Raw genomic sequence first — 17,378 nt, 5'->3', positions numbered from 1 at the left:
ATAATGAATAATGAAATAATAAAATAAAATAAATAATAAAAATAATGAAAATAATAATAAAATAATGAAAAGTTTTGTAGTATGAACAATTTACTACTGGTGGCACTGGGATACTGCATGGTCCTTCCTCACTTGCTTACTCACTGGGCTTAAAATCCTCAGTGAAGATGTTTTACATGACAGACAGTCTTCAACAGGGGCAAATATGAGATGACTGAGGAGATCTAGAGTCAGACATTACTGCAAGAAAAAAAAATCTACAAGATTTGATGCAGTGTAAAGAGCAAAAGTTCTAGACTTTCAAAGCAGCACTGCATTCTGAATTCAAGCCCAACAAACAGGGAGATCCTTATGAATGTCAAAGGAAACTTCATAATGATCAAGGAGGTGACTCTTTGGTATGTTTGGCATATGTTTCTTCCATAGGGGGCTAGACCCCAGGTTCAAATTTTAGTTGAGCTGTCCACATTAGTAAGATTTCTTGAACTGTAGGAAACAAACATGCATTGGTAGGGAAATCAACTAGATAATTTAGTAGGACTTAAGTTTTATAATTCAATATGATCCTAATTTTTACTGTAAAACCATATTTTTAGGTATTCGTGAACTCTTTGTTTTCTCCGCCTCACTTGTGAACCAGTGTTAATAAAAGTACACTTGCCATTCATTACATATTATACACATATAACTTCAGTGGCTTATGAATGTATCCGAGTTCTGATTCTTAACTAGAATATGTTGTTCTCTGTCACACTGATTCCATTTTAAAACTTCTCTTTTCATAAGGAAATTTTAGGCAAATTCTATTTCAAGATTCTGAGGGACCTCAGTGCAGCAGGCAGTTAATTGTGGTGAGTGTGAAGCTCCAAGCTATACATTATATGCAATTTTTTTTACTCCCATTTACTAATTCTGAAGAAATTTTTGTTTGACAAATTACAGAAAATTCCATGTATTTTTTTTTTTTGTTGAGATTTGTAATTTACTATCCGTTATGGAATAATAGCTATTTATAGTTGGATTATTTGTGTACTATTGCTGATGGTTTGTTCTGCGTCTTTAAACAATGAAAGAAACAGCTGGTTGGTTTTTCCATTATTCCAAAGCGGGGGGGGGGGGGGGGGGGGAGGAGCCAGCAAGTTCACAAAATTCTAAGGCTCTTATACCTCCACTCAGTCAATAGAGCTTACTGTTGTGATCTTTGTCCTGGCTCCTAACTGTAGACAGGCTAGTCTGTTAAGCATAAAACCTGGTTCATTGTTTATCTTTGAAAAAGCCATTAATAAATAAGAAATTGCAAGAGCTCATATCTAATTCCTCCCCCTACTTCCTTTTTTTTTTCCCCCGCCACCTTCTACTTCCATTGTTTCATACCATACATTTTAGAATACAATGATAAACACAAGAATTCTGCAAATTACAAAGTAAGGGTCCAGTCCAGCATGGAAGTTTAGCATGTTTTTAAATGCTGTGCTCGATCATAGCTTAATGCTTCAATCTAATTCCCCACAGAAGTCAACTGGAATCTGTTTCACTGGGATTTGGACACGGTCTTAGATTACCAAGTAGATCTTTCTGCTGGTTATAAGAATTGGGTTCAGATAATCAAACAGATCACTAAATTCAAGAGTAAGACATAAGGTGATGTATGCTGCAATATTCTTAGCAGTCAAAAGATGGCACTATTACAACAGTCTCAAGTTGTGTTTTACTGAGTGTGTAGGCAGTTAGATCTTCAAAAGTGTCTGTTTGTTGTAATGTAGCTCCTCTTGAGAGCTGTGCGTATTATCAATAAAAATTGGTTTATTATGGTAATTTCAGACTGAATCACTTCTGAAGTTCAGTTGCTGCCTGCAGGATATATCCACTCAAACAAACAAATGTGTTACATTATTAATGTTAGTGCTTAATATTACTATTACTGTATCACCCAAAGATATCAGTCAGAATCACGGATACATGATTAGGCTTTCTACAAACTCAAATGAAGACACTATCCCTTACCCCAAGAGCATAAAACCAAATAGCATCAAAACATCACATGTCCTATCTACAATATCCAAGTTTAGCTCAATGTTTTTTAAACCTCCATACCCACATTTCAGCTGAAAGTGTGAAAAAGTTGTAACAAGAAAATACACTGATAATCACAGTAGTGCATGTGTGACATTGTAAGTTATGAAATACAGTTTTAATATTCAGTGCTGTCAGAGTACCCATACAGATTTATTGGCTCTTCTTTCTCCCAAGTGTCTCCATTTTCCATGTTCTGCATGCTTTGCTTCTCCCAATGCTTGATGTTTCTTACATCAGCGCTTCACTTCCTTTCTTCCTTTTCTTGCCAACACATGTTTCAATATTCTGTGACTTTAGCCAAAACAAGCATTTAAACATCTGGAAATCATCCTCCATCATTTTCACCAGTGAGATGCATTTCTTAAAAAGTAGTTCCCAAGCAGACCCATTGAGACACTGTATTACCTTTAAAAAAAATCTTTCCAAATATTTCCTGGCTATAGAATATTGTAATCGCCTGAGAGCTCAGGGGCTTTTCCTTCAAATTAAAACCAAATTTCACTGTATTAATCTAAGTTGTAATGTCCTGCAGAAATACCTCTGATTTCCTCTGAAGAATTTAAGTAGCCATGTTGGTGACCTGGAAGCCCAAACCAAAAGGCATTGCTGATGTTAGGAAATTACAAGCTAAGGGTATTTAAAACAAATTTGAGAGGTTACGTTCAGTTTTACATCTTTTTAATATGTGCAACATGAAGTTAAAAGCACATCACTATCACCTTATTATATTTCTATTTCTTCAAAACAAAACATTTTAGCAAGTAATATATTTGTATGGGATTTCAGTGGCAAAAATGTGAGACTATACTGTACTTAATGCCATAATAAAATACACTGTAGTATTATGATTTTAATACTAGGAATATAAAAGTCTCAGCCATAATGTCTCCATAAATGTATTTAATTGTTCAGCCACCTCTCTCTCAATCTCCTTCCTTCCTTCTCTCCCCCCCCCCCCCCTCCACCCCACCCACTCTCCAACTAATGCAGGTAGTGGTTTAAACAGGAATTAATCCAATATATTGTAGCCAACAAATCAGAAACCCTATATTTCATGAGATGTGAGGCATATGCATTATTCTTTAATTTCATTACATGAGAGACTCAGCAGAAATGTTATTTTAAGGCTTCACATTCTTAAAGGGACTCTGTTAAGACTAGCTGGCCCCAACTAAGACTTAATATATCAATTTGGTTTGCCTATACCTCCATTCAGCATGCCTGCTCTATGGCTGTGAATGCTATAGGAAAAGATTGAAGTTTACACAACTCCTACCCTTGGGGTGCCTTGGCTTGTTTGGGTCAGTAGTTGAGAAGCTTTAATTTATATTTCAGCTTTTCGTTTAGAACGCTGATAACTTTTTCAGTATGGGAAAGAATTTAAATGTTGGCGGTTTTTATTAATTATTATTATTTCTGGGGGTCGGTTTACCCACTTGCATGGAAATCAGTAGTAGAGGAAAAACTAATACTCCGTGTCTGTGGCTTTTTTAAACAATGGAAAATACCAGCTATTGTGGGTCGTAAGTGTGAGAGAGAGGAGTAATGTTAGGACATACCTTCCCAGTCACAGAGAGCCTGAGGATTCTTGGGAACCATTGGCCCCATCTCACACCTCAAGCATTGCTAAGGAGTTCTTGCCTGTTACACACTGATGCACCCCAAAAAAGCAATCCCAAAATGCAAGGAAATCTAAGCAAGACATGCAGGTAGGCGATCAGTCAAAACACACAATAAACCATGAACCAGTTAAGTCAGCAACAATCTGAACAAAACGTAACAGTCCAAACAGCCACACAGGAATAGGAACTGGAAAAGTGATTTCAGGGAGCAGGAACCAGGAAACAAACAGGAACAGGTACAGGAAGCAAAAGCAGGAAGGCTCCAATTCACACCAGTCATCACATTACCCTTTTATTCTTTGTTCTGGCTCCTCCTCCCAGATGGAAGTACAAATCTGCACTGGCACTGAGTCTGGTGAGCATGTGCAAGTCTAAGTTATGGATAGGAAAATAATGCTGCAAAATCCCTGGTTGGCTAGGGTAGTATACATCAATTTCTCTTCAGATTCAGCAGGCCATGTCTCCAAAATTTCCATGTACTATGTGGGCAGAAGGGCTTCTGCTGACTGAAGAACAGATGAAAGACTGAGCTCCTCTACCCTATTATTTTCTGTCCAATTTGAGCACGTTAACCTTATTTATCTCCACTCTGGGCCATGTGGCAGAGAACTGGATGGGGCCACAGTTTTATGCTCATTTGCTTCCATACTGCAATGAAAACTCAGATCTAATTTTCTGTCCATTAGCACACTCAAGAATCATTCAGCATCTCTCTCACACACTGACTACCTGTGTATCACATTATTTTTCCCGTTGGATAATGACAGCATGCATTTTTCTAATCTGATTCTGATTTTAGTATTTTCTATCATTTCCAACAACTCTCTCTTTAGTATCATCTATGAATTTCATCAACATGCTGTTTCTCTCTTCTTCTAGGCCATTACTGAAGACTATCTACACAACATTGAACCTAAGAGAGATCCCTATGACGTTACACACATCAGAAACCTCGCCCACCTAAGTACATGACTGTTAATCTTTAATCCAGTTATTTAACCAGTTCTCAATCCATGAAAAGCGTTTACATCCAAGCCAACATTAATTGGCTTTGAGTCTAAAATTGCATGAGATATTTTGTCAAACACTTTATTAACAATCAAATATTACATCTACCATATTCCCAGCATACACTGATTTGTAAATCTGAAGGGGAAAAAAAATCAAATCTGCAGTGTCTTTCCCATAAAACAACTTCACTGTCATTTATGATCCCATAACACACAAACAGCATTACCCTCTGCGACTGAAGTTAAGGGTTAGAATGTCTTTTATGGGGTTCAAAGGGGCTGTAACCCAGTTTATGAATCTAGCTCTAGGGGTATGTCTATACTGCAATGAAACACCTGTGGCTGGCCTGCGTCAGTTGACTCAAGCTTGTGGGGCTCAGGCTGCAGGGCCAAAAACTTGCAAGGCAGATGTTCAGGCTCAGGCTGGAGCCTAGGCTCTGGAACCCTCCTCCCTCACATATCCTCAGTGCCTTGGAGAGATCTACAATCACTTCCAAAAACTCGAGTCTCGGATTTCCAAGGTGAACACATGGTGGAAGTTCATAGAAATCTACTAAACTATCCTTGTGTGTAGAAATTAAGCCTAAAGCTTGGAAGCCTAAAAGCTGAGCCTGGAAAAGCATCAGCTAATACAGAATACTGAAGACACCCTGCTAAGCCACATTAGCCACTATGAACATGTCACCTCAGTGCATTGTGCCTTTCCACTGGCTCCTATTGAACACAGCACTCAATTCAAGGTTTCCATTTTAATATTCAAAGATCAGCATGGGATTGGCCTAGGAATCTGAGAAATCACCTCTCCTTCCATAAGCATGGCCTCTTAAAAGTACATTTCACTGGAAAGGCAATCAGTAGGTAGAGGCTCATGGGGAGAAGGGCTTCCGTAACATTCACATCCTCTGATACACTAAGAATGTGATCTAGTGAGGCTGCCCAGTCAGTGCTGGACTTTTCCTGAATGAGTAGTATCTTTCCATTCCAGAAGCCTAATCTTTCAGAAAGAAAGGTTAAATAGAAAGGCATAGAAAGAGCACATAATAAATTAGTGAAAGGAGCACACAGGGATTGGTTTTGATTTCACTTTAACAATTCATAATTAATTTTAAATTCCTTGCCTTAAAATAGCATTGAACATTAAAGACAGGATGTACAATACAGTATCTGATGATTCTTAATTATATACCATAGCCTACAGGAGGTAGTAATATTTCAGTTCCTTCTTTCAACAACACTTACTATGCCCCAAGATACTGTTAACCAGGCATCTAACATGTGAACTGTAACATTTGACAACTTTAACACTCAATGCAAGCAAAGAACATCCTGAGACAGGCATCTAAAAAAGACAAATAATTGTCACAGGGTAGAAATCACAGTAGCAGCTAATTTCTATTTCAGTTTTCATTATATTTAAAGAGTTGACAGACTGAAGTAGAGAAATTATTTGTGAAAAGTGAACTGGAGATAAGTTGTCTTAACTCAGATTGCCTAAGTTTTATGTCTCTATTTCTACACTTTAGTTCATTTCCTGGCCTTCTGGGATATTTAATACCTGGAGGTAGATAATGCCCACTTACTTCTTAAAAACAGGATATAATGTATTATGTTTCATTTTGAGTAAGATTTGCTCCTGTGCAGGGGGGCCACACAATACCCTCAGACTCACGGAAGTATTTGCATCCCCCAATCTTCACCAACCAATGGAGAACCTTATAGCTGTGCATGAATATGGGTCTCTCACATAAGAGAGCAGTGTACTGTTGCCACCCCACTGGCCCTCTGATAGTCATTCTTAATCTTCATGCTTATATAACACATGACCTTTCAGCAGCGTGAGCTGGTGAGATGATGGAATGCTGAAGCTGTCTCTCATTATAAGAACAACAGACAGCACAGCAGGCAATGGAAATTTTATGTTTTAGTCAGAAAAGATCATGATAAGTAACAGCTCGGATATTTGATCTTAATTCCCATAAGTGCCAATGGTTCATCAGCATCCAAAGCTTCCGGTGTTCTATTATTTTCATAACTGTAAATCAGCCTATGAAACAAAAATTCCACAATCCAATGAAAGGAAGGCTCTCCACACTACTGAAAGTACATGTTAAGGACTTCTCTGAGTCTGAGGGTGTTGTGTGGCCCCTCTGCACAGGAGCAAATCTTACTCAAAATGAAACATAACATATTATATCCTGTTTTTAAGAAGTAAGTGGGCATTACTGACCTCAACATGTGCACTGTATCAAATCGGTACCCTGCAAGTACAATTCCATGCAAATTTATACTGGATGGGTAAACGATCCATACAAAATCATTTTCAGTGCAACGTAGATATTGCTTTCTACCATGAAATATCATTTTGTACAGGAGTAAACAAATAAAGAATGCAATTCCCCAACAGAGATATTCTGGAAGTAATGAGCCATAGTTAGCATTTGCTGCATTTCTCTTTGACCTAAAACTTACGTATTTGTGAGCGCCACAGCTGAAATATATTGGCCCAGAGCTAGCAAGTAAATCACTTATTCACATTTACATATTTTTTTCCTTAGGCTTTGGGAAGTTATCTAAAACACACCCTTAACATTCCTTGCATTCCTTGTAAATACAATGACTGGAGCAGTTCAGTTTAGAACAGAGTACTGGGAACGGACTAAATTGCAAAGAGCAGAGTTTTCTTTCAGAAACACAGAACAAGGAAGGCATTTTAAAATATGAGTACTATGAATATAATGGCTAAGCTTAGACGTGATAGTGATATATGTATAATTAGTACATTATAGTACTAGTAATACATGTATAACTATATAGATAGTAATACATGTACATTTGTACATCAGTAATACATTTATAATTAAAGGATCTATTCTCCTTTCCACATGTAATTCTGGTAATTCCCAACGACATTAATCAGAGTTATGTTGGAGAGACGAATAGTCTGAATCAATCCACATAAAACAATCCATATAAACAATTTATTTGTTGAACAATCCATATAAAACAGAGTTCACTTTTATTATCTCATACTGTTAAACTAATGTTATATTTTATTAACTGAAAACAGAAGAAGAATAAGTCAACCAATAATTCACAACAACAGAGTCAAAACAAAAAATGCCAAGCAAAACAGTCAAACAATATGGAAAACTCCTAGTGCACCCAGGATCTGATAAAGGACAAAGAAAATAAGCTTCTTTCTACCTATTAAAATTGAATATATGAGTTATGCTCACCTTGACTAGACCTTAGGCTGATGTTAAAATGAGTGCAGGAAATCCTGAGTAGAGATAAACATGAAGCTATCCCTTCAGATCTGGACTTTTCAAGGATTCTGAAATTCTTTTCCAGATTTCTGAACTGAATTTTTTATTTGGGACCTTCTCTCATGCTGAATTTTTAAATGTTCAATGTGGACCCAATCAAACTCCCATCCTCATCAAAGGGCAGTCATTCCACTGATTTCACTGGTAACTGCATTAGACTCCAGGTAAACTCAGACACATCAACATCTCTGAGATCAGGTCTACACTAGTGGCGGCGGTCGACAAGGGGATACGCAAGCTACATAATGTAGCTTGCGTACCTCCCGTCGATGTACTTACATTGACATACCGTGGCGTCTTCATGGCACTGCATCAATGGGAGATGCCCTCCCGTCGATGCAGCCTTACTCCTTTCGGGGAGGTGGACTAATTGAATTGACCGGACAGTGCTCTCCGATCGACTGAGCGGGTCTACACAGACCCACTCCATTGATGCCGCTGCATCGATCCCTGCTGCTGCAGCAGTGTAGTCTATAGTAAGGATTTATTATGGCATGTTCCTGAAGATCGGTTAACAAATTACTGCATGAGCCAGTGAGGGGAGTTAGGTTTCCCAGTACTAGTAATTATTTTTCTTGCTATCACTTATGCTAAATTTTAAAAATTCACTTTGACTTGTTCAATTTTAAGACAATTCAGCATATCATGAAGATTGTGATTCCATTATTCCAAAACCCTGTGCCAAATGTTACAAACAGAACTGAGCGGAGACCTTCACAAATTGAGTCTTTTGAATGGTTAGCTAAATTTGGAATATGTCCTACACATTAAATAGTGTACATTTTGCATCTCTGGCAATTATATGATTGAACTTTTTCCATATAGCATTTATACAACTAATTGGATGTGTTGTCTTCAATAAATTCTGGAAAGGTAACAAATATTTCCTATTATCTGAAATGCTGTCAATACTGGAACATATTTTACACCAATCTATTTCAGGTAATATTTTAGGCAACATAAAAAGAGATACTAAATTTACTAACAAAATTGGGGACTGATCCTGCAGCCCTTTCCCTCTAAGATTAGTCCCATTGGAATTGTACTGCAGGGCCCCATCCAATGGCTTCTGAAGTCAATGGAAAGTCATAGAATCATAGGAGATTAGGTTGGAAGGGACCATCTAATCCAACCCCTTGCTCAAAGCAGGACCAACCCCAACTAAATCATCCCAGCCAGGACTTTGTCAAGTCGCACCTTAAAAACTCTAAAGATGGAAGTCACCATCAAAGTCACCCATTAACTTCAATGGGCTTTGGAACAGGTCATTAGACACTATAGCAATCGGTGCTAATAAAAAAACATTTTTAAAATAGAGGAGTTAAATGAGATGGACAGAAAGGCCCAACCTAAAATCAGAAGACTCAGAAAATGAAATGTTACCAAATCATGGAATTAATTTGCCTTAGGGGATATTCCATGGTAAACCAAAACAAACTTATAGCAGGAATATTTAGCAAGAAGTGTGCCTTCCACTAACAGGACTGTTACTGCATGTAGATGTTGTGTTACTGACTTTAAACAATGGCACCTTCTCATTATTGGTGGTAGCTCAGCTGCAGACTGAATTCTTCACGTTTCCTTTATCCTAAGGATGCTCCAGCCTGCAAAAGCCTTGCATAATTTCCTGAAGTACGGAAAACAAGTGATTCAAATGTAGTTATCTGGGAACTTTTTAAATAAAATAACACAACATAACATGCAATACTATAACAAACCTACCACTATCTTGGAGGCAAGACATGACTGTACATATTTGACACATGGCATCACCTCTAAAGCACCTTTTATAGTTTAAAAGCATGGACTATGTAGTTATATCTCTTCCTGAGACATTATAGATCACATAAGTGAAAATGCAATATGTTCTATTCATTTTATTTCAACTTGAGGCTGTAGTACCCGACTTCCTCAAAATCTGGAGAACGTATGTTTTATGGCAAAACCACATTTTTGTTCACTGTACAAGTAAATACCAACTATTTCCTGTGTGTTCTACTGGATATTTTAGAGTTTTTAGTTAGCATAAGGTATTTTACTATTATTTTAACAAAACTAAAGATTTTTATTATTTGAGGATGAGAAGTATGCAATAGATTCCAATGTTCTAACTACAAAGTGGTTTTGATGACACTTGAGATTTCATACTATGAATCTTCTGATATTTCTAAATGCTCTGAAGTTTCAATCCCCAATAAGCTTCTGTTAGAAACTAAAATTCCATGCTGACCTAATTAGGTTATTCATTTTTCTCTAAGGGAGCCTGTGTTTGCCTTATTTTCGCTTTATGTACTTTACCAAATTAAGAATGGGTTATTCCTTTGTTTACAAATGCATTAATTAAAGTAGAAGCCCCACCTCTCTCCCCTAGTTCAACTGAAAATCCATTGGACCAGCACTCAATGATTTATATTTTTCAAATCAAATTTTCTCAGAATTTCCTCTATTCTTAGGTCCAACTGTACAAAAATAAGCAAATTCTAAGCTGCAGAGTCACAAATACAGAAGCTTAGCAGAAAACGTCTGCACACATGAGGAAAACACTGATGTATATCTAATGACTGATCACGTTTGCAGCTGGAATTTGCTCTATTTTTTTATTTCTTGGAATATAGTTCATTGCCTTTCTCTGTATACTGAGAAGAGTTACATAAAAGAACAGTCACATTATAATTACTCTTATCTGCCCTCAGAGTCACTAGTGCCCTCCCCCTGACACAACCTCCTGCCCCACTATATCTTTTCTCTCACCAAACTCTGTGTGGTCTAGTTGTTTAAACAAAGCAGGGGGGGGACACAGGGAGTGCCTGGGTTTTATTCCTGATCATGGGCAAGTCATTTAACCCTCCTATGGCTCAGTGAACCCAGATGGAAAATTGGATGGACCCCAGTGAAAACAAGATGCTGTTTCTAAACTGGGTTTCCCTATGTAAATATAGAATAAATTGACTGCTGTTTGGCAGAAGTTTTATTTTTCCATTTTTTAAAATAATGTAAAAGGGGAAAAGTAGGTTCCTGACAAGTTAAAAATGTCCCATACAATTTATGTTAATAAACAATATTAATGGAACTGATCCTGCAATCTTACATGAGTAAGGACTGCAAAATCCATCCTAACTGTGCTAATATTAAAGTAGATTAATACTTGAAAGGATTAACATTCAACAAAAAATGGTGCATAGGAGTGTGAGAGGGAGATGAGACGATGATGTGGTTTCTATGGTAATAATCTGTATTTATAAACACTCTGGTGAAAATTCCAGTACTAAAAGGCAAAGCACAGAATTATTTTTAAATTCCTGAGCAGCTATGATCTTTTAGAAGTACTCAGCAGACGTGCATCGCTTGTGTGAACTACACTCACTCTCTCTCTTCTAACCAGATTTCATAACTTTCAATTAGACTGCCCTCATCCAGGGTGGGAGGAAATCTCCAGGAGGTTCCCCTTGCAGAGTTTTCTCTACATAGTTCCATAGGTGAGGGAGCAGTACTGCCAACCACAAATGTTCAAAAATCATGACTCAGGTCCCAAAATATCATGAGACTTTAAAAATAAATTTCCAATCTTTTTTTGCTTTCTGATTTTCCACAAATTCACAGTAGGGCTGGAAGGGACCTCGAGAGGTCATCAAGTCCAGTCAGGTCCAGGCCACTGCGCTGAGGCAGGACCAAGTAAACCTGGACCATCCCTGACAGATATTTGTCCAGCCTTTCTTAAAAACTTCCAATGTTGGGGATTCCACAATCTCTTTCAAAGCCTATTCTAGAGCTTAACTACCCTTAGAGTTACAAAGATTTTCCTAATATCTAACCTAAATCTCCCTTGCTACAGATTAAACCCATTACTTCCCGTTCTACCTTCAGTGGACATGGAGAACCATCCTCTTTATAACAGCCCTTAACATATTTGAAGACTGTTAATGAGGTCCAACGTCAGTCTTCTTTTCTTGAGATTAGAAAACCTGACCTATGAGGAAAGGTAAAATAACTGGTCAGGTTTAAACGTTTTTTTTTTTTAAATCATTTTTGTTGTTCCCCTTTAGACTCTCTCCAATTTATCCACATCTTTCTTAAAGTCTGCCACCCAGAACTGGACACTATTACACCAGCTGAGGCCTCACTAGTGCTGAGTAGAGCCGGACAATTACCGCCAGTGTCTTACATATGACATTCCCGTTAATACACACCAAAATGATACTTGCGTTTTTTGCATCTGCTTCACGTTGTTGACTTGCATTCAATTTGTGATCCACTAGAATTCCTAGATCTTTTTCAGCATTACTGTCTAGCCAGTTGTTCCCAATTTTCTATATGGGCATTTGATTTTTCCTTCCTAAGAAGAGTATTTTTGCACTTTTCTTTATTGAATTTCATCTTGCTGATTTCAGACTGATTCTCCAGTTGCCCAGGGTCATTTTGAATTCTAATCCTGCCCTCCAAAGTGCTTGCAACCCCTCCAACTTGCTGTCATTCGTAAATGTTATAAGCATATTCTCCACTCCATTATCCAAGACATAAATGGAAATATTGAATAGTAGTAGACCCAGGACTGACTCCTGTGGGACCCCATTAGATACACCTGCCAGTTTGAAAGTGAACCATTGATAACTATTCTTTGAGTAAAGTCTTTCAACCTGGTAGTAATTTTATCTAGATCACATTTCCCTAGTTTGCTTATGAGAATGTCACATGGGACAGTCAGAAACCTTGCTAAAATCAAGATACATCACCTCTACTGCTTCCCCCCATCCACTAGGCCAGTAACCCTGTCAAAGAAAGTAATTAGATTGGTTTGGCATTATTTGTTCTTGACAAATCCATGCTGGCTGTTCCTTACAACCCTATTATCCTCTAGGTGTTTATAAAATGATTATTTAATAATTTCCTCCAGTGTCTTTCCAGGCATTGAAGCTAGGCTGACTGGTCAATAATTCCCTTGTCCTCCTTGTTCCCCCTTTTAAAGATAGGTAAATAGCCTTTATGGGTCATGTTTTCCAATTTTCCTTTGCAATCATAAGAGCCAGAAATGTCCTTTTTAAAAAAATGGCAGCAGAGATGCTCATGTAATCATGTGACTCCAAGAGAGGAAGTTTTAAGAAAAATACCAAACATTCAGAGACTTGTGCTAAAATGGTGAGAGTCGGCAACACTGCAGGGAGGGATTTTCTCCTCCATGTCCTGCAAATGAGTTGTGAGACCCATTCATAAACATGGAACATCTCTGGAATCCACTGGAGGCTTTTTGTGCAGAAGCATTGTGTCCCTGCACCAGTGGCGTACTGTGGGTCTCTGGCGCCCAGGGGCCAATACTTTCTTTTGCGCCCCCCCTCTGTCGGCGGCAGCAGTAGCAGCAGCACCCCGTGGTGGGGCGGGGGTGTGTGGGCCCATATCCTGCTCTCCCCCATTTTCCCTCCTCCCCCCCACTGTGAGGGTGGCTGAGAGCAGGAGTGACAGGGACAAATGCCCCCGGGCCGCCCGGCAGAGGGGGAGGCGTGATGGGCTTTGGTCCCCACGGCTTCCTTGTTGCACCCAGCTTGGGGGTGTAGGGGCCAGGAGGATGCTTGCTCCCCCCCCCCCGCAGTGGGAGCCCTCGACCACCGGCAGGCCTGAGCTGGGGTCAGTGCCACCGCATGCGACAGTGGGAGGGCGGCTCCGCTGAGGAAGGCCTGGCTGGCACCCCCGGCCGATGCCCAGGGTCAGTGCCCCCCACCCTTCCTCTCTGTACGCCACTGCCCTGCATTAGTTCAGTGCCCTGAGCAACTTACACCCAATCCTGCCCTCAGCTTTCATAGTCTTCCCCTTGCCATGGGTGACACCATGACCTGTCTAGAGGGATGTCTGCACACTGCATTACATTTTGCAGATAAGCTCTGTGAGGCCAGTGAGGGGACAATGCACACATCTTCCAACCCTACATCCACCCTGAACACCCTGCCTTTACTCTGGCCAGACTCCCTCTCTCTTCCATCTGGGTAGATCCCAACCCCATTGAGAGGCCTTGATGGAGTCCTAGAGAAGGAGGGAAAGTGCCACGAAGGGAAAAGACCTTCTCTGTGGGAGGATCTTGCTTGGGAAGCTCTCCAGTTTAAGAGCTTGCTCACTCAGAAGAACAAGAAGAAACCAAATGGCCTAATTCTACTAAAACACCCACTGAATTGAGCGGGAGTGGGATTGACCACACAATATGAGAGACGCTACAGATGTAAGAGATTGGAAGGCATGCAGGAGGCAAGTAAATTTTCCACATTTTGGAGTAAATTTAACCAAAAGCTGATAAGAGAAGCAAACTGAACTAGTTGGAGAATATAGGAACACACAGAAATCCAGGAAATTATTGCAGAAGATCAGCTGCCATTTACAGATGGAGTTTGGAGCAGACTACAAATCCCCCTGCACTGAGGGAATTCCCAGCATCCCAACTCTGATTCAGACAGGCAAGAGTGAAGCGTTCCAGTTTTCTGAAACGACTTTTGTTGTGTATCACTAAGGGTGGCTTTTAAGGAAACCTGCGAAGAGCTGTTGCACAGGAAAGGAATGGCCTAGGAGCATGCAGTGGTTCTGCCAGCAGTCTCTCCTATCCTAAGCCCTAAGGCAGGAAGAAGGAGGACCTTACCTATATGTGATAACTCCTACTCCAAGTGTTCAGTATGGGGCCAAGTACTGGACCATACTTCCAGCCACCATGTGGGCTCCATTTGGCCTTCCTGCTCTCCTAAACTAGCCTGGACTAATACATAGAATTTAGACTGAAGGCGAGCATCCTCCCCTCTGCTGAGGCATTTATAGCACACTTTCCAACATGGTATCAAAATGCACTCCCAAATGACACTTAAAGGAACACTCTCAAGGTGGCTAGACCCATAATTAGACCTACCATTATTTTACCATATGTTTGAAAATTCTATTACTTTTAATCGGGTTCTTAATCAGAATATAATGTCATTTTTCATACATAATTAAACAAGTGCACCATATTGACATATAAACCAACTATAGGGATGTGGTCCCCTCCCATGCTTCAATATATACACATTTTTTTTCCAAATATCAAAATAATTCTTTTTTTATACTGAACATGGCAGGAAGAGGTTCCTTGTATAATTAAATTAAACACAAGCCAGTGCAATCTTAAGCAGAAAGAACAATAATTAAAAATGATACATGAGACAAGTTAATTTATGATAACATATTTCACAACCTGGCCTATCAAATACACCTTACAGTTTTGCTGAGAGCTCATATATAAAAAGTGCATTTGAAAAGGTTTTGTTCTATCAAGGGCTTACCACAGTTCCCATAATAGTAAAGAACAAACAAATGGCATTTATTAACCCTGTAAAAAAATCTCTTAAAATTTGTAGGGTATTTTAAAGTTACAAGAAGGTCATAAATAAAATTAAAGTTCCACGTTCTTCTTTTAATAGTCTGACATTGTACATCTAGGTTTTTATAACGGGTTCTTCCTTTTTGTAACCATTATATCTGAAAAATGTACAAGATATGTTCTACTTTATGGCAACCATATGAAACATACTCCCAAGATTACACAAAGTGCCCCCTCTATAGGGCTTCTTACACAAGATACAGAATCATAAACTTCTCATTTCCCCTCACATAACTGCAAACGTTTTTCAAACCAGTTTCATTGTTTTATTCACCAGGATTTGAATTCACATCACTTTTGCAATGCACTGTATTGCAGATTATGGGAGAAGATTTAATAACAAAACAACAAAAACAAACAGGAAAATGACAGGATGCAATAAAGTGATTATAAATTGCATTACATTTTAGCCTATTAGTCACTTCTACTTCTTTTCCCATTAACCTCTACTATGATTTATTACCCGAGAAGCCCAGCAAAGGTAGTGCCTAGGGCACTATACCTACTGGATGAAATATAACCAGTCTTTACACTTTTCAAAGAGCCATAATACACCAAGGCATCTGGATTTGACAAGATAGTAGAAAAAGCCACTACAAGGTCTCCCGAATATCAATCACTTTCTTACAGTTATATGATATTAAATATAAAGGAACATAAAGCCTGCCATGCCACATAAACCAAGTATTAAGTGTGCTTCCTGCCTTCAAACATCCTGGAAAAACTATCACTTTCCAGATAAGCAAGTCAAAGGGGTGGGGAAGTATCATGCAAGAGAAGCCTGGATTCCATCAAACCCTGTCATTGGGAAGTAAACAGGGTCTCTCCAAGAAGGAAACAAAAAACTGGAAGTAAAGACAGAAAGAAAGGAAAAAAAACTGCGTTTCTGTATTTCCCCAAAACAAAGAATTTAATAAAGCAGAGGCAGCTCAGGGCAAAAAGACTCCACCCTGCAAGGCTTCTGTGTTTACTTCGCTCAGCTCAGCTCAGATTGTTCAGGCTAGTCTCCAGCCCTAGAGACTGCATTAGTCTTATCCCTTCCCAAGCACTTTCTTTTGTCGAAACTTTCCAATCTCCACAGCCCCACACGGAGATAATGCCAGGCAACAGGGTTTATTCCTAAGTGCTCCACAGAAACGTTTTGCATTTCATTGTTCTCCGCTGGTCTGCAGAACAATGCAGCAAAGGCGAGACTTGGGAACCTTGCAAAGTGCCAGCTTTAAAAAACTCAATTGTCTTGCAATCAGATTCCCAAGGTGCAAACCGCTTAGCCCCCTTCTCAGCATTTAAACCAAAAATCTGACAATTACTGTATCCCAGAGGCTTTCCTTTGCACTTATTATCCAAACTAGGCAATAAACACGCAGCACACAAAGAAAAAGGGAAACTCACCACCCACAAATTCTTCTTGAAATTCTTCTTGTGCTTTTATTGTTACAAATTGCCCTAATAAAGCAGCAAGAATAAAAAAAGTTCTTTGCACCCAGATTGCCATCATGTCTAAATATTAGACATGTGTATCCTCCTGGGCAGCAAAAAGTGCAAAAAATGTAAGGTTATTTTAGCACCATGAAGTCAGCTGTGGGATCTTTTCCTTTCAGCACCAGCTCCAGGACAAAGTCTGCAAGCTCTTTTTTCCAGCACCAGCTCCTGCACAGTCTGCAAACACTTTTTTCAAGTGATGCAGCTTTAAATAGGAAGAATGCTGCCTCCACTTCTTTTCCTGCCCCTTTTCAGCTTATTCAGGCTCTTAGTCATCCAGTCCCTGCCAAGCAACAGTCTGATTGATGGTAAACAACCAAATCAGAACTAGCTTCAGTTTTCCTTGAACTTTCCCTTTTACATGTATATTCTCAGGATCTTTTCCTGCTGCTGTACAGTAAAGATACTGTATCAAAACATTTTATTAAGGGATTCAAACATATTTGGACAAAAGGCTGCTGGAAAGTGAGGGGTCTGC

The 17,378-nt window shown here is 39.1% G+C and overlaps 1 protein-coding gene across 1 annotated transcript in view; it reads right to left on the bottom strand.

Annotated features, from left to right (window-relative positions):
* Positions 1–17,054, bottom strand: part of LOC137152985 (collagen alpha-2(V) chain-like) — a 95,676-nt gene extending 78,622 nt beyond the window's left edge. The window contains exon 1 of the mRNA XM_067547911.1: positions 16,811–17,054. Within this exon, the coding sequence (XP_067404012.1) occupies positions 16,811–16,916 (106 nt within the window). The 5' untranslated portion in view covers positions 16,917–17,054. The remainder of the gene's footprint in view (positions 1–16,810) is intronic.
* Between the last annotated feature and the right edge of the window lie 324 nt (positions 17,055–17,378).

The sequence above is a fragment of the Emydura macquarii genome, unplaced genomic scaffold, assembly GCF_026122565.2.
Source record: "Emydura macquarii macquarii isolate MOO-44397 ecotype Brisbane River unplaced genomic scaffold, CSIRO-AGI_Emac_v2 contig_1253, whole genome shotgun sequence".
Taxonomy (NCBI): domain Eukaryota; kingdom Metazoa; phylum Chordata; order Testudines; family Chelidae; genus Emydura; species Emydura macquarii.
The sequence above is the reverse complement of the archived record's forward strand: the minus strand, read 5'-3'. Positions and strand labels throughout refer to the sequence as shown.